Source organism: Dermacentor silvarum, chromosome 11, assembly GCF_013339745.2.
Source record: "Dermacentor silvarum isolate Dsil-2018 chromosome 11, BIME_Dsil_1.4, whole genome shotgun sequence".
Classification (NCBI taxonomy): Eukaryota; Metazoa; Arthropoda; class Arachnida; order Ixodida; family Ixodidae; genus Dermacentor; species Dermacentor silvarum.
In genome coordinates this window covers 43743081-43761288 of record NC_051164.1, presented here as the reverse complement: position 1 = coordinate 43761288, position 18208 = coordinate 43743081, and the positions used below count along the sequence as shown (strand labels likewise).

Here is an 18208-nt window from a genome sequence, read left to right as displayed (position 1 = left end):
CCTAAGGACACCTGGGGTGGCCAACCGAACAAGCAGTACTACCCGGAAGATGTTACATCCACCATCCACGGTAGGTGTGGGAATGTTTTCAGCCGCTATAGTATAAGGCCATTATTTTGACGAGAACTTAAATTAATAATTGGGTAATTAAGAAAACTTTTGTAAAAAAGTTTTTTTACTATTTAATTTACAGCAACTATTGCAACTTACCAAATTTACCTACTGAGTGTGCAACGCAAATCAACTTGGTCGAATTCTGATGATGGCATCGGTTTCGAGATCTGAAGTTTCGAGATATGCGCCGTCAAATTTGCGGTCCATTTAAAAATGCACTGTTTTCTACTTACTTTTTTAAGAAAACGCTGTTTTATACGATGAAGCACAGAAGTAATCAGAATGACAATGTATTTCTTCAGACATGTCGACAATTAATATGTCGAAACTGGTGTAGGCCGCATTCGTTCCAAGTGGGTGCGCCTTGCGAACTCATCGACTAGAATTCGTAAATTGCAATATATGCCATAAAGCAATTATTTAGAAGTTTATTAGTGCAATTGTGTTAACTATTTAATGAAGCCCTTTGAATTCTCTTTGAAGTAATGTCTGCCTCATCTCGTAAAATACCCCAAGGGCTAGAATTGTGCTTTCTGCCGCTGGCCAAAAAAAAAAAAACGATGCAGCTGAGGGAAAAGCACCCAAGAGAGGAGAGCTAAATAATTTGGGTGATAAGAGTCCGCTTTCGATATTGTCAAAATTCTCAAGTGGACTAGAGATGACTATATTCACTTAACTAATATAAGTTTCTTGATGAACACTTTCTCTGAAAGCCATCACAGTACGGTTTTAGACCCAACCCTTCAACACAAACCGCGCCACCTTATCAAAAATATTTATCCGAAACCATTTGATACTCCAAACCATGTAACGTTATTGTAAAGATTTCCGAGTGAGTAAGTGTCGCACAATAGCTAAACACGCGTCCTTTCAGGGCATACAGGCATGGACGGAATAAGAAGCACCGGTTACCGGCCTCCTGTGTCCAGCAGCGGCGGCTATGACGCAGTGCCCAGTACTAGCCGCGCTGGCATGGAGGAAGCATCAGCCAGTTTGGACAACAATGGAAGGTGAGCACAACTTTCGAAGTTTTTCCATTGGAGCAACTCAGAGAGGACACAGAATGCTGCCTGAGGCTCGCTTATGCTTACAAGGATGAAGTAGTGCGCGGGATTTAAGCTACGATTCCTTACATGGCAGGATATCAGATGGAGGTCTGAATATACGGCACTGCCATTAACAGGCATCTTTAGGTCGGGGCATTCTATGTCCATGATAATGTAGAAATATATTGATATAGCGTCGGGCGCTCGCAACGCGAACGGTAGAAAAAAAGTGGCAGGCCTGCTAGGCAATACACGCAGAATTGCCGCGCGAATGGCCGCTCGAGGCACTTTGCGTGTATTCGCGGGCTTCTTTCACGCTCGGAAAAACACATTTATGTAGCAGGTATTCAGCAACATAAAGCTGTATCGGGAGTTTTTGATGTTGCTCTACAATCTTCTCATTGACACTTTGATAATTAGGACAGTACTTCTCGAGTTAGGTAATTAATTAGAATTAGCTAATTAAATCTCAGTAACAAAAATTTACTGGCGGCTACTCCACTGCACTGGAAACAATACGCACTAGGTTTGCTTCGCGTAACGCTGTTCCTCTTTTTTTAAATCGTGCTGCGTGATAGCTGGGACACCCTGTATAGCCAATGCAAGTTACTTTGTGTAAACGTTCGCTTCAACGATCATTCCGTGTACTAAAGCTGCTACACTTCAACCCTACACGCTCCTATGGATCTCTCTCTTGTATTGCAGGATTGCTATTGGCACCTGGGGTGGCCAACAGAACACGCAGTACTACCCGGCTGACGTCACATATACCATGCATGGTAGGTGCTATATGGAGCAATTACACCTCGCTTCAGACGTGATTGAAGAGGCTAATGTCTGCTATCGAATACGATACGTTCGAACAGCGTCGCCACTGGCTCACAGGTGCATGGTTCTGTACCTGTGAGCCTGCATTCCGCCTGGTTTCTTATTCACAAGATTGCACTGCGGTCACATGCTGTTTGGCGCACGGGTGAGATGATTTCACAGGTGATTCAGTGTGGCGATGAAGTTGCGGGGACGTGTAAGATTCTGCACTAGTTGCGAAGGCACCATGCGAATTTTTCGTGAGCACTCGCTCCATCCCTGGTGCACATTTAAGGGTTGGGAGACAGCAATATGTGCATTCATACAGGTAGTGGCAAATGAAGAGAGAACAGGAAATGCACCAGGAAGCGTTTCTTGTAATGTGAAAACGGATAGTCGCAATAGCGAAACATTTAGGCCAAGTTTGCTGTAGAAAGTTTCGTGATCATGTTGTGAGGAACGGATTCAGCAATAAGCGCTCTCAAAATTGTGTTCCGTTCGTTGCAGTACTTTTTGCTCGGGCTATTCATTGAAATCGTTAACTACATGATAAACTCAACTTTGCTCTTCTTGTCTCAGTTTGAGATTTCAGGGGAAAAAAGACTGCAAGAAAGTAGTGATTATTTAATTCAATGGCGCACAACAAACTGGAACCAAGATGACATAGGACAGGATTTGTGTATGTGATATTGGGCGTGTGATTTGTTCTCGTCTCTTCAGGCACCATTGTATTCTTGAGTTGTGCATCCCCAACAAGGGAGAAAATCCACCGCAAGGGTCCTTTTGCACTGTTCAAATCAATAAATCGTCGTCTCACATTTTTAAAGCAGTTTGATATCCAAATTTTAATTATGTATTTAAAGTATATTACGCGGCGCTTGAAACTGTACGTCTGTATCTGCTTTTTTTCACCTTAAATAGATAACGTTGATTTCCTTTAAAAAAAGTCAATTTGCGATATTACGAAAATACATTTTAGCATGAAATTGTGTCCGATTGTCGGTGTATTCGACAAAAATTCGCTTTTGTCGTTCCGATACCGAAACTCGACGCATGATGATCGCTGAAAGCGCAGCCGACGTTATTCTCGACGCAGTCACGGCGAAGAGCAGCTCGTTGCAATGGCATGTTGTTGAAATCACATCGACTAGAAACCAAATTCGGTATTGAGTAATTAAGAAAAATTTGCTAATTAAGTTGTCTTACTATTGAATTTCCAGAATCTATTGCAACCTACGAAATGTAGCTACTGAGTGTGCAAGGCAAATCAACTTGGTACGAATTCTAAAGATGGCATCGGTTTCGAGATATGCGCCGTCATACTTGCGGCTCATTAAAAATGCACTACTGTTCCACGTACTTTTTTAACAAAACGACGCTTTATGCATTGACGCAAGAAAGTAATTGGAATGCCAATGTATTTAGTAAATTGTAATGTGCCATAAAGCAATTATTTAGAAGTTTATTAGTGCAATTGTGTTAATTATTAAATGAAGCACTTTGAATTCTCCCTGAAGTATTGCCCGCCTCATCTCGTACCAGTATCCAGGGCTTGAATTATGCTATCGGCCACTGGATATTTTTTTAAAAGTTGGTGCACCTGAAGGAAGAGCACCTGGTGCACAAGGGAGGACAACTAAATAATTCGGGCGATTAGAGACCGATTTCAATATTGTCACGGCTCACTGGAGACAAGAGCGAAGAGCGGTATTTAATTGAGGCAATGAGGACAAAGCGCTCAGTTCAAACTTCTTCTTCTCTAGCACCTCGCTTGCAAGCTCGAGGTCGTCGTCTTTGTCGTCAGCGTGGTTGGGCACAGATAGCGTCGCGGCATTTTCCCCCTCCATAAGGAGCATCGACCCGATGCTCGGCGGGTAGCACCCGGTGATCAGCAAACCATAGAGTACCCATGCCATTCAGAAACATAAGGTTTCATGCGCACCACGTGCACAGTCTCAGGCAGGTTCATACGGCGCCTCGAGCAGGATGGGCTGTCAGGAACTTCATAGTTGACGTCGCTAAGGCGTCGTTGAACCTTGTATGGTCCGAAGTATCGGCGTAGAAGTTTCTCCGCGAGGCCCCGGCGGCGTACTGGAGTCCAAACCCAGACTCTTTGGCAAAGATGGTAGACGACGCATCGATGGTGTTGATTGTAACTTCGGGCATCTCGCTCTTGCTGGCCAGTTATGCGAACGCGCGCGAGCTGTCTTGCTTCTTCGGCGCGCGCTGTAAAATCTGCGGCGTCAGTCTCGGAATCGCTGGAATCATGAGGCAGCGTAGCATCCAGCATTGTAGTCACTTCTCGACCGTGGAGGAGACTGAATGGTGTCATTTTTGTTGTTTCTTGCCGAGCCGTGTTATAAGCAAACGTGACGTAGGGTAATATTTGGTCCCAGTTCTTGTGGTCCACATCGACAACTAACCGTAGCCGTCTGAGATGTTCATCAAATGTGGCAGAATAAACAATCACATCGTATAGGTACACTAAGCAAGTCTTCCACTTAAGGTCTGAGAGAACGGTATCCATTATCCTTTGAAACGTGGATGGGGCGGAGCACAAACCAAAAGGGAGAACTTTGAATTCATAGAGCCCATCAGGCGTCACAAAAGCAGTCTTTTCGCGATCCCGTTCATCGACCTCTATTTGCCAGTACCCACTCTTTAAGTCCATTGACGAGAAGTACCGAGCATGCCGTAGCCTGTGGTAAGGGATACACGTCTTTTTTCGTAATCCGATTGAGCTTGCGATAATCAATACAAAATCACAGGCTACCATCCTTCTTCTTAACGAGTACCACGGGTGACGCCCAAGGACTTTTTGACGGCTGGATGACATCATCTTCTAGCATTTTTTTTTACTTGCTGCTGTATTGCTTCACGCTCTTTCTCAGCCACGCGATACGGATGCTGCCGGATGGGTATTGTTGTTTCCGTTCTCAGTTCAAACTTCTTCTTCTCTAGCCCCTCGCTTGCAAGCTCGAGGTCGTCGTCTTTGTCGTCAGCGTGGTTGGGCACAGATAGCGTCGCGGCAATATTGCAAACCTTCTCAAATGGACTAGAGATGACTATATACACTAAGCTAATATAAGTTTCTTGATAAACACTTTGTTAGAACGCCGTCGCAGTACGCTTTATACCCGACCTTTCAACTCAAACCGCGCCACCTTATCAAAGATATTTTTTCAAAGGCATTCGATACATTAAACCATGTGCCGTTATTGTAAAAATTTCCAAGTGAGCAAGTGTCGCAGAGTAGAGAATCAACACGCGTGCTTTCAGGGCATGCAGACATGGCCGGAATAAGAAGCACCAGTTACCGGCCCCCTGTGTCCAGCAGTGGCGGCGATGACACAGTGCCCACTACAAGCCATGCTGGCATGGAGGAAGCAACAGCCAGTTTGCAAAACAGTGGAAGGTGAGCAAAAATTTCGAAGTTTTTCCATTGGAACAACTGTGGGACGACGTGGAATGCTGCCTGGGGTTGAATTAGGCTTACAATGATGAAGTAACGCGCGGAATTGAAGTTATGGTTCCTGAAATGGGAGAATATCAGATGAAGGTCTCACAGCACGGCACTTCCACTAACAGGAATATTTCGGTCAGTGGCTTCTACTTGCAAGATAATGTAGAAATTTATTCACATGAAAGCGTCAAATGGCTCATTGAGCGAGAAAGCCGACGTCCGGCATCTGTAGCAGAGAAACATCACCGACATTCCCATTGCCTGCGACGCTAAGTCACGAGCTGCGCCAGGTGTTGCGTGAGGGGAGGGGACATCGCTGCGACGCCAAGTCACTATCGCGCTTGGAAGCCTTTGTTATCCGACCGCTCGTTGTCCGCGCAAGCTCTCGCCTGCGCTCGAACTGCGCCTCGGTGGATGGATGAATGGATGCTATGAGCGTCCCCTTTGAAACAGGGTGGTGGGTCCCACCAACGAGCTCTTGTTCTTATTTTGCCTATTATCCCCCCTTAACATTCTGAAGAAAAAAGACACACCCACAGACAGAATTCCCAGCATCAAACTTTATGAACGACTACAGGAAAATTATTGTACGCAAGGGTTGTTTTCGGTCTCCTTACTTTTCTGCCACCAAATCTTCAATCGCCTCTTACTAATTGTGGGAACGCCGACATGATTAGCGGCACTGTTTACGAAGACGACGGAGGCGCGAGCAGTTGCGCTAGGAACGCGCGAACTGTGGCTGGGCGCCCGTGGGCGGTCGAGACTGGATCCAGCTGACGTGGACTGCGGGATCAGGCCGTTTCCCACATTGGCGCCCGTAACGTGGAGGCCCAGCTGTGTTCCGGGATGCACCGTGGTCGTGGGGAAGGCTGAAAGCGCCCGTTCCACAGCCAGTAGCGACTTCTACCCCGGCCTGGCGCGTTACCGTTTCCGCTGTGTGAGTTGCGCCTTTGAGGTTCGGTAACGAGCGCTTCCACCGGCTCCTCCTTCGTTGCTGTCATCGAGTCTGGCGTGGGTCCTGGTGGCGGCGTCGTCTCCTACGTGCTGCTGCAGCTCTCGGCGCCGCCGCTCGAGAAGGGCACCGCCGGCGCAGGTGACGTCATGAGCGCTATGGCGCCGACACATCAGCAACGGCTCTGTCCCTTTGCGCGGCAGTGTGTGGTTCTACACACACGGCTCGAGAGGATGTGGTGAATGATGTCCAGTGTTCGGGTGAGATTTGGGGAGCTCGAGGCCAGTTGCCAACGGTAGCGGTGGCGGCACCGTTAGAGCGATGATCGGGATCATCTGCGATCTTCCCCTCCTATGACCTGGGTGCTGCGGTTTGGTGTGGTCTCTGCGGTGGCAAGGCATTGAGCAGGCGGCGGCTCCCTTCTGCGACCTGCTGCGTGCACTCGTCAGAAAGAGGTCGGAGAGGAAAACCAGACAAGGTGTGCGTCAGGGGACTATTTAGGGCCTTTCGCTTCCGGCAAGACCTCAACTCCGATGCTGCACCACCTGGTCTGCCCGATCTTCGCAAACAGTCCGTCCTGGAAGCCAGCCAAGCTTAGGGCCTGCAGGTTCCTGTAAGACCTTGGTGGCTCAGACGTACCAGATTCGCCAATCCTCGTTCGGTGCATTAGCAGTCTACAAGGTTCGCCCGCCGGTAGGGGTGTCATACCGTCGCTGCCAGCCACCGTGGGCCACTGCCATCAACGCCTTCGCAGAGGGACCCCGCAGGGGCGTCTCCGTAACCAGGCGTTTGGTTTGTGGCGACAGCACGGACCCGAGCACATGAGGGTTGGACCCTCCGGCGTGTAGCCGTGCGCGGCTTAGCCGTTTCCGGGGAAAAGTGGATCCTGGGGGTTGAGCCAATACTGAGTGCTTGGACCTTTATGGCCCCTCGGCGGAGGCAACACACCCCTTTGCCCTTCGCTTTATGTAGACGGCACCACCGGGCTGACCCACCCGGGGGAAATCGGTAGATGCCCTATCCTATCCCCCTCTCCAATATTCGTCTTTCTCTCCCACTTTTATCCTTTGCTGTCTTCTCTTCACTTCTTTTTACTTCCGATTTTCCGGGCAGCGAGGGTTAACCTTGTGTAGTTATCCAACCTTGGGTAAATTATATTAGGTTATAGCGGCAATGCATGGCTGGCGTCTGCAGGTATTTTTCCAACCTAGTAGCGTCCTCTTGTTGGGCTCGGTGGTCGGTTGCCACCATCGCCGCCGAACTATTCCAAGCTTACATGGCAAACGCTTCCCCCCTCTCTCCCCCTCAAAGATCACCCCCTAAAAAGGGGACGCACCGAAGCACCTTTCCAGTTCTCTTTGAAAGAAAACCAAGAAACCTACCCAAACTACCACGTCGTTCACAGTGAAGGCAACACAACCGTAGAAAACTGTCACAATTTGTAGTGTCTAAATGCCTAGTAAACACGATTGGTCCTAACTACAAAGCATCAAAGATGGCTAGCGGAGACCTTCTCCGTCTTTTCATGCCACTTATTTACTTGGTTTACAGGAACTTCCTTGTGAAATGTGACGTCAATTCAAGCATTTTCGCGGTGTCGGCCATTTTTAGTCACACAGCAGTTTCGCAAAGTTCGCCGCCAACGTAGACAACTAAGGCTTTCGCTTTCTAAAAGCATCCCTCAGTAGTGTATCGTTTGATGCTTGTGCGTGAAAACACGGAAGTAGTAAACGTATTCGTGCGCGCGCTGTATGGAAATAGAACACGCGCATTTCGGTTGCTCAATGCGCTAAGCAACAACGGCGTTTCTAAGTTGGACGAAACCGTCTAGTTAAATGCCGATTGTTTAACTTCCGAGGGCATACCTGATGTCATGTGCCTCGAACCTCACATGCTATCGATTTGACAATGCACGAATATTATCATAGGTTACAACGGGCAGCTTTCATGGTAACAGTCTAGTGCAGATGTTTCTACTCACCTGCATCTTTTAAATGTAGGTTATAATTGTTGTATTAAGAGAACAAAAACAAAAGATTTGTCTTGTTTCCCACTCGAAGGAGGACTGCCTTTCTTTCGCGTCACAGACAGCCAAATTCAGCAGTCTTCAACATATGCTTGACTAGAAACCAAATCGAACGATAAACTCAAATGCATTCAGGTAACACTCAGGTTAAGCAAATCGCTTGAACGCAAACGCGCCATTTTGCTTGCCAAATCTGCATTGACGAAAACGTGTTGCTGTATTTCGGTAACAGCAATCGCTACGCCATGTTGAGCCTCTTTATCCGGCTACTTGCAGGAATGCTACCGGAACCGAGGAAAGCGAACAGAAAGAGTTATGCGGTGTCTGCGGCAAGGTTTACACCAGACTGCACGGACAAGCTGCCGAGCACTATGGCGATGAATCCTCCATTTGTGAAGCATGTTATCTACCCTCCGCAAAGATTAAGAAGATCGTAAGAAATTGCCTGAAGAGCACAAAAGAAAAAATGTACAAATGCGAAGCATGCGGCAAATCATTCACGCAGTCGTGGTACCTTAAGGCACACCAGCTCACCCACACAGGCATAAAACCCTACAACTGCGAAACATGTGGTAAATCATTCGCTTGGTTGGGCTATCTTAAGGTCCACAAACGCACACATACAGGCGTTACTCCCTACAAATGCAAAACATGCGATAAATCATTCAAGCAGTCGTCGAACCTTAACGTACATCAACGCACGCACACAGGCATTAAACCCTACAAATGCGAAACATGCGGTAAATCATTCAAGCAGTTATCGCACATTAACAAACATCAACGCACGCACACGAGCTAGAAACCCCATGTCTGTCCAAAATGTATGAAATCATTTCAAGGTGAGTGGTACCTCCAAGAGCATTTCAACCTGCATACGGGCGCTAAACTATTCGAGAGCGAAATATGAGTAAGTCTTTTCCGTACAGGTCAAGTCTCAGACGTCATAGCCTCCACCACGCAGATGAACCGCCGCATCAGTGTGCCCACCGCGGCGCTCATTTCGCAGAGAGAGAAACTGTCGAAGTACATATGTGCCAGATGATTACGTGTTATTTGTGTGGGGATTCCTTTAGAGATGAGATTCAACTAGCCACAGATATCGTGACGCACATAGGTGGGCAGCCGTAACAGTTAGACTGGTGCGCACAATAAGTCAATCGCCCGCTACTTTTCCACAGAGCCGTGAGTGTGAGCATGTGCAGGAAAACAACGGAGACATTCTTGCATAGCACTGAGCACCATACGCTACGCAACGCATGTGGAAACCAGGTTATTTCGAACAAAATGGCAAACAGCTTAGTGCAAAGCGCAATGTAAACGATGGCAGCTGGGTATTTCAAATTACTAGACAATACGCTTTCGTCGAAATTATATGACAAAAAATTTTGAATACCTCGACCAGTGCTCGCTGTTCACATTACTGCATTAGTCGTGAGCGTAGCTATAACAAACTCACACGAAGACAAACCCGAGTGGGCTGCAATTTTATGTTTGTGAAACTACAGTGTTGGAGTTTTTGCAAAAGAACCTTGACAGCAGCGTTCAGTACAGAGAATTTTCTGTCGGAGTGTTCTTACGGTGTTGTAGCAAGAAACCGATATGGTACTACCTTTTTAATTATTCTGCATATATAGACGAAAACGTGCAGCTGCGAATGTGAGGAAGAAGATCGGCACTCTGAACAGCCCCGTTGCCATCGTGTGGCCCGTACACAGTTCGCTCTCTGACTACGCCGTACCTGCTGGTGCTGCGTTTGTCGCTGCCGCTCTACGACCGAATAAACCCCCTTTACAATTGGTGGAGGTGCTGGGTACGACAGGAAATCTGGAACTTCGCAACCGGACACTACAGCTTGTCTTCATTATGCCGAAAGAAGGACCACCGCAACCACAAACCTCTGCCCCGGTGACTACCTTGGTCTGACCTGTTCCGTTACGTCAACGTGACCCTCCCATCTTCAGTGGTACAGAAGAGCATGGCGTAAAAGACTGGCTCGCTGACTACGACCGGGTGAGCACCCACAACAACTGGGACGAAACTCAAAACCGCAATTACGTGTCGTTTTACTTAAGCGGTGTCGCCAGCGTGTGAATCTGAAACCACCAACGTGATCTCATGACATGGACGGCCTTCAATGCTAGCGTAATGGAAGTATTCGGGCGCCCCGCCGTTCGCATGCTTCGAGCCGAGCAACGTTTGCGTGGTCGTGCGCAACAAAGCGGGGAGACATTTACTAGTTATATTGAACATGTTGTCGACCTCTGTAACCGCGTCGACGCCGCAATGGCTGATGCCAAGAATATCAGGCACATCCTAAAAGGCATTGAAAACGACGCCTTCCAGATGCTGCTTACGAAAAACCCGGCAACATTGTGAGAACTCGTCAGTCTCTGCCAAAGCTTCGATGAACTACGCGAACAACGCGTAGTCACCCGCCAATCACTTCCACAGGCCACTTCAATGTCGAGCTTGGCTGTTTTTCCAGATAACACTTCGCTGTTAGTCCAGATCAAGGAGTTCGTCCGTGAAGAAGTTGCTCGTCAGCTTTTGATGATGCCGCTTACACACGGCCAGTCGAGTTCTCCATTGGTGCCCGCTCTACAATATGTCACCACAGAGCAGGTAGCCGACCACGTCTGGCCTTCTTTCCCCCAGACTCCGGCTGCCGCTCCCCTGACGTACGCCTAAGTCGCTGCGAGACCTGGACTGCAGACCTACGGTCCATTTCGCCCGCCTTTGCGCCTGCCTGTATCCCCTCCCGCCCAACCAGTGGTCCAGCATGCACGACCTGAAGACCATTGGCGCACGGAAGACAACCGTCCGATTTGTTTATTGTGGCCGTGCTGGACATCGTGGCCGTGCCTTTTACACGAAGAATATTTGAACCGATGGAAGGTTTCTAGTAAAAGTAAGAAGTCAGTTCCGTCATTACGATTCTGCTCTGGTGCCTTCGAGAAGTGTTTACAGGAAATTCTGTGACAATATTAAGCCATGTAAGTAAGAGTCAGTCAGTCAGTCAATCACACCAACAGTTCATTGTTTGAAATTACGACCAATGCATTTATTTATTTCGTGATTGCCAAGACACATGCGAGGCAGTGTTGGATCTTTCATTGATGCCAAAGATCTTTAACTGCTGAGCGACTGACTGCTGAGCGAGTTGTTAATGCAAGATAAAGAAGCGCTAAATAGACGAATGACGAGAACAAGGTGACAACAGGATTGCTTATTACAACTGAATGTTTATTGAAGAACATGACAGGTAACTTTAAACAGTGGAACGAACCACTTGCCAAAACCTCAAATGAACAGTTAGCAAAGGTGAGTTTAGTGTACCGAAAGTGACGGCTAGACTACACACTTATCGTTAGCATTTTGGGCAATGAAAGCTTTGTCGAGTTCACGTGCCTTGTCTTTATGCCGTGCAATCACCTTTGCATGAGTTATCAGGGGAGGGTAGCTGCACTCACGGCAGTGCAGAGTCAAGTCATATGATGACTATACCTTGTCAGTGAAACTCGATGTTCTCTCAGGCGATGATTAGGCCAGCGGCCAGTTTGGTTGATGTAACACTTCCCCCATAAAAGAGAAACTTAGTAAACGACACCGTCACCATACTTTCCCATTCCGACCATGTGTTTGCCATTGCGTGCGTGGAACACAGTAGAACTGTTCTCGTGTGTCGTCTATTTAGCGTTCCTTTAATTACTTACCTTTGTTTATTAACCAAAAGTGAGCCGATGATAGTAGTGACACTGTGTTAGACTGGTGTCACATGGTCACTTTGGATGGCCAACGAGGCGGATCTCGATAGAAATTCTCGACCGCGATTGGCTCCCTCCCGCAGCGTGCGAAAAGGTGCCAAACGCGGCCGGGAAATTCGATCCTGGTCGGGCTCGATCGCAATCGCAAGTGCGTTATGTGGCACCCGTATTAAATTCCAATCGTTTCAAATTTCATTGCATAATAAGCTCACTGACAAGAAAATTAGTTATCGTTGTTTTATCTTGGCGAAAGCTTCGCCCGTTTCAAAAGGGCTGCAGCTTTTTATCTATTTGGAAGTCGTGCGTTTTTACTCCCACTGCTCTAATTACAGTCGTAAATCCTTTTACCCTGTTGTGACAAACTTAATTGTACGACCAATGGCATCTCATATGGGAAGTCTTTTAGTATATGTGTGATTAACCTTAACTTGACGGAACCGTAGTCGATAATTAAGAGAACATTCTTGTCCAGACGGAAGGACAAGAAGGTTCCACCTTATCTAGGGAAGACAGCAAGCGGGCACCTTGGGTGCAGTGGTTTGTCCTGACCTGTTCTGATGTGTGCTGAGACATGTAGTGAGTCAGACAGTCAAAGTGCTCCTACATGCAGTGGGCTTCATATTGGGACCCACTGTTTTATGTGTCGAATAAACCATTTTTCTTTTGACTGGTACTCCTGGATGCACTCATCCCTGTGGCTGTAGGATCTCGGCCCAAACGCTACTCCGAATCCCAACAGCAGACAGACGCCTTCATTTCAGTGATCAACATGTATGACAGTTGTAGACTCAGTGAGCATAAAATAAGTCTGCAGTACCATATGGCGAGTTCACAACAAAGGAAAATAGCTATCGAATGCTCTATAACTGCCCTCGAGAAGTCATGTGAACATGATAGTCCAAAGCGTGAAAAAAAATGTCACAGTTTCGCCCTAAGCGCGAAGCAATGAATGCGATAGCAACACAGCAATCTCATACGAAGTAAGGTGAGCGGCTTTGGTAGCAATATGAATTGTAGTAAACATGAGCTGATTAAGTAAGCAGGTGTGCTGCGGCGTAAGTAGACCGACATGAAGAGAGCCTCGATGACCACGAGAAGGCGCGTGTGAAACGGTGGTGTTGATGAGAAGTGCTGCCCGTGGGCAGCGCGTGCGAAGGGACACACCTGTAGCGCTGCACTGCCGATCCGGGCAGCATTGCATGTGTAGCGTGCGTTGGAAAATGTGGCCCGACTATTACTAACTGTGGTGTCAGCGCGCACAAACAAACATGAATAGATCACACTGAATGACTGCAGACAACGACTGTCAAAACGCTGGCAGCAAGCGCATATACGCCGCAGCGGGCGAAGGTACGTGCGGTCTATCGTTTCAACGGAAACTGAGCGGCGAATGCACAGCGCATGAAGGTCGGAGCCGTGTGGAGATAAGAGACGGTGCGAGCGACGAGCGCGGTTGTTGGCGGAGTAGAAGTGCGCCCCCCCCCCCCCCCCCCGCTCTCTCCGGCGCTCGCTTCCCGCTTCCTTGCTTGCGCGTGGGAGATTGAGTGCGTTCGCTCTCCGTGATAGCGTGCGTCCCCGCACGCTTCTCCTCGGGCATACGGCGCGCGGCGAAGATTTTATCTATACGGAACCTCACGGCGACGGCGACGGCAGAAATCCGGTGGAAGTGTCCATATAATTGCTATCGCAATAAAAAAACTCAAACAACTGGTACACGATAGTTGATGTGGGGTCATTGAATTTGTAACCATTTTAGGCGACAGAACAGTAACAGATAACATACAGCTGTCTAAATATATCACGTGATGACGTGTACCACGAAAAACTGGGATAGAAGAATGCATCTCAAGCGCCCAGTAACAAGCCTGGTTTCTACAGTACGAAATAATTGACCTCCATGTCAGTTGGAAGTGCAGCCTTCGATCACGAAAGTGACTTTGACCATACTCATCAACGCCCCTAAGCATGCCTAAAAGGCGGATAGCCGCTGCTAGTCAATCGACCTCGCTCACTAGGTTACGTGCACAAACCATAACTGGGTATTTTGAAGCATATATCGGGAACAAATTCTGTACATCTCGCGCACTGTGGGATTCGAAGTTATGGGAAGCATATTGCAGATACCAGGCTATCCAGTATTTGGGGCTTCGCAAGTTAGTACGAGGTGGAGCAAAGTCTTGGCGCTTGATTCACTTTGAACAATTACAGTACGCGAGCCGCCCCGCCTGTAAAACTTTCGTTAAATATGGCGACCCGTAGAAATGACCCGGAAAACATACTTTGACAGCTAAACATTTGTTCCAGCTTTAAAGCAGTCATTTGGCAGACGACCTCAGGCTGTACATGGGCGACTTTATTAGCTTGTCGCACGTCCATGTATTGGTGATGCGAAACTACTGTCATGGGAAGAGCAGCTGTGGCAGTTTGTTAAGCCAAAAAGGAGTGTCGCTACAGAGGGCGAAAGTGTTTATAGAAAAACGTATGTTTCGTTTGGGCTTGATCTCCGCGCTTTATACCTCCTGCAGTAAGTAGCCCACTAGTTACGGCATTGCGCTTTTGAACTCGACGCCACAGGTAATGTTCGAGCCGCAGCGGCCGTATCATCAATGATGAAATGCAAGAACGTTTGGGTCCTTGCGCTTACGCACACACTACAAAAGCTTGGCTGGTCAGATTTAATCTTGAGCCCGCAAGACGGCTTTCGTCATTGTGAGATGGTGGTTTTGCCGCGTAACCCCCGAGAATTTAATTAGTTTTAATCGCGCCGCACACTTTCTATTGCAGTCGAGTGAGCATTTTCAATGAGGCCCACGAACACCTACACGTGTTGCACTTCCTCCGAGCCTTTCGTTCAGGCAGCGACCTGTCAGCCCTACGTGGTATTCGCCACACGAGATGGGGACTTGATATATACTACTATATTACTATACTATACTATATCTTACTATACTATACTATATACTACTATACTATACGCTGCCTGTAGGGGCCATATATATAGTTTCGTGCTGTTTGTTGCCCCCATGCTTCTTGCATCTACAAGGGTTGCAAATTTTGCAGAGCCTAGAGAGTTTGCGATGAGTGTAAAACGTTGTTCTTATATTTATTTATTTCATACTGCCAGCCTGATTACCATGCCCTGGGCAGGAGTGGGTAGTACAAAAATATGTAACGTGCAGTACAAATTGTACAAAAATTGAGGTCACACAATACAAAATATGTAGGAAAGAAAGTATCAGCATGCGAAAATTCTGAGAAAAAAAACCATCTCGGAAAAGAACGTAGGATATCGCAAGTATAACTAACCGAAAAATTCGAAAGCCGAAGCAGAACGAATAGCGTAGTAGAAAACACCACCTCACGTAATACACAACGGCAAGTAGAAAACACCTCATCACCAAGGAGCGCTAAAAGCACAAAGAGCGCGTTATTCGAAGTGCTCATGCATGTCTGCATTATTTATCTATATCGTACACTATCTCGTATGTAGCAGGTACTCTGGGAAACAATTTAGTTCATAGCTTTGCGAGTGCGTGCGCGAATGAAGATGTGGTTGGGCTTTCAAGTACAGTATCGGGCAGGGCGTTCCATTTATGAATGGGTCGGGGGAAAAAACGATTGTTTGAATAAGTTCGTTCGGTATCAATTCTCATTTAGCCTCAAGGAATAAGATTTGGGCACGCGTTGGGCACCGGTTACACGGTTTCATATACAAGCTTTTATCTGTTTTTACGTGTTCGTGATTAATTAAGCGCGATGCGTGCGTCTGTATCTGTTACGGCCGCCAACTTGACAATGGAGTGGCAGATAAAAACGGGCACTTCAATCTTATAACCCGAAACCAAAAGCTTTTCATCCGCCGTGGTGGTTTAGCGGTTATCGTTTTGCGCTGCTAAGCATGACATGGCGGGATAAAATCCGAGCCAGGGTTACATTTCAGTGGGGGGTGAAATGCAAAAAAAAAAATAATAACGTGCGAGTCTTATGCATCACGAGCACGTTAAAGATCTTCCGGTGGTCCAAATTCATCCGGTGTCCACCACTACGGCGTGCCTCATAGTCCATATCGTGGTTCTCGCACTTTAAATTCCAGAATTCAATTGGAAGTTTTTTCGTCGTAATGTGCACGGCTCTATCCGTGTAATCAAAAGAAACAGTCTACCGGCTTTCACGAAACATCTGAATTGTATGAACGCAACAATCATGTTCACTACCGAGGAGGAGGAGGAGCAGCATGGCCAGCTTTCTCGCCTTTATGTGCTCTTTAGGCGCCATTATCATCCATTCTCGTTTTGCGTGTACAAAAAGATGGCCCGTACGGCTTGGTTTTACAGCGAAGCTGTTTATGGCTAGGCTTCCGTGGATTTTTCGTGTCCGTCAGGAAATTTGCATGTGCAAAAACTGCGCTCCCGAATTTGATGCAATATCACTTGATTCTGTGCAAAAACTTATATGTCTCATCACTTGAGTATGCATTGTCAGTAGATTAGTTATCAATGGACACCATTTTCGATATATGTAGACTTAATTCAGGTAGATAATAAGGGTTTCTCAAAGATCTGCCGCTGTGGGACCCACGTCGGCCATGTCTAGGCTCACTTTTTGACGTCGTCGCAAGCGTTTGCGTGCCTAGTTTCCTTCCGCTCTCCCAGGGTGGCTCTCTCGTCGCGTGCGTATACTTTCCTCCAGCTCCCCGAGGTGGCGGTAGTCTTCCGAGCGAATCTACGCCGCCGCTCTAGAACGCAGATCAAAATAAAAGTGTGCGTGGGTGTCTCTTTCTTCGGGATGACCACCGTCACCGCTCAAAAGAGATGAAATTTGCACACAATTTTGATCTAAATTCTGTGTCACCTCTATGTCGTGTGCTAAACTGCCTCGCTGGTAAATCACCTTCACAAAAGTGGAATGGCGCGTAAATTTTTGCATTTAATCTTGGTTCATCCAGCGGCGTGCAAGCGCTGTCTCGTTTGTTCTCTGCTGCGTCGAGCAACCCGTGTCTGCGGATGTCCAGAGGATGTTGCAGACGACATAAAGTACGTCGTGACCTTCCGTCAAGCGGCGACCCTGAGTCCTCCGTGCACTCAGTTGAAAGGAAGTTCTCACGTTCTGCATAGCGATATCATGCGCCTTGAAAGAAACGCGTACGAGTGCCTTATGTAGCCGGAATCAGCCAACCTTTGGCTCTCGTTTTCAGCATATATAATGTGCAGATTGTCCATGTGCCATCGCATATGCCGTTTAGGAGTGAAATAACGCAGTCGGGGCGCAGAATGCGATTTTATTTAGGTGGGCGATACAGGCAATTTCGAGCAAGGATTCAAACAGCACCGTTGCGATTGCAGGAACAAGAACGTCGCGTGAAACACACTGACCGAACAGGCCGCAACGAATAATTAAGAAATCAAATGGGACAATGCAAGAATCGTTGACTAACAAAATAATTTGCTTTCATGACTTCGTCTTGAACCGTCCAGACAACTGAGCGAACACTCAATCGCAACGACGGCAACTTTCCAATCATGTTAGCACGGTGTGTATGCCACGTTTTAAAACGTAGAGCGCGTGGCCAATCACCTCGTCGACCACATGTCACGGCAAGATGCGAAAAGGAGAGAGTGGTTCCGTTCCTTCTGCTGGCTGCACCCCCTATTGCGAGTAATTCCTTCTTTCTGACTCGCATCCCATGCGTAGACCGGAAGACTCATACGCACTATTAAGCTGTGTGTTATGCTGACAGTTTCCTGAGCTTCCATAGATACGCTGCATTCATATCAAATTCTAATGAAATAGCTCTTTGCCGGCGTGCCACGAAAAGGAATGAGGTAAATACAACTTCCCCTATGCGGGTGCAGGCATGAAGCCGAACGGCGTTGTCCTATTCTCTTTTTTATTTCGCATCTTGATGCGGCGCCGTGAAACATGTGGCCGACGCGGCTGTGTGACACGCGCTCGTGTGTTTCTATTCATCGGGATGACGATAGTACATAACCGGAATTTATTTCATTTTACAAGAAATTTGGCTAGCCCAGGAAAAAA

At 47.4% G+C, this 18208-nt stretch overlaps 1 protein-coding gene across 1 annotated transcript; it reads left to right on the top strand.

Moving 5' to 3' along the window:
* On the top strand, positions 1-9873 carry LOC125941615 (zinc finger protein 239-like). The gene is made up of 5 exons (XM_049659304.1): positions 1-70; positions 989-1124; positions 1866-1939; positions 5247-5382; positions 8685-9873. The coding sequence occupies exons 2-5, from the start codon at positions 1000-1002 to the stop codon at positions 9205-9207; spliced, it is 858 nt and encodes a 285-aa protein (XP_049515261.1). The 5' UTR covers positions 1-70; positions 989-999; the 3' UTR covers positions 9208-9873.
* Positions 9874-18208: the final 8335 nt, after the last annotated feature.

Excerpts from the sequence above, each read along its gene's own strand:
- LOC125941615 (XM_049659304.1), top strand. The coding sequence starts at position 1,000 with ATGGACGGAATAAGAAGCACCGGTTACCGGCCTCCTGTGTCCAGCAGC. Across the intron at positions 1,125-1,865 it reads AGTTTGGACAACAATGGAAG|GATTGCTATTGGCACCTGGG; the intron begins GTGAGCACAACT and ends CTTGTATTGCAG. Across the intron at positions 1,940-5,246 it reads CGTCACATATACCATGCATG|GGCATGCAGACATGGCCGGA; the intron begins GTAGGTGCTATA and ends GCGTGCTTTCAG.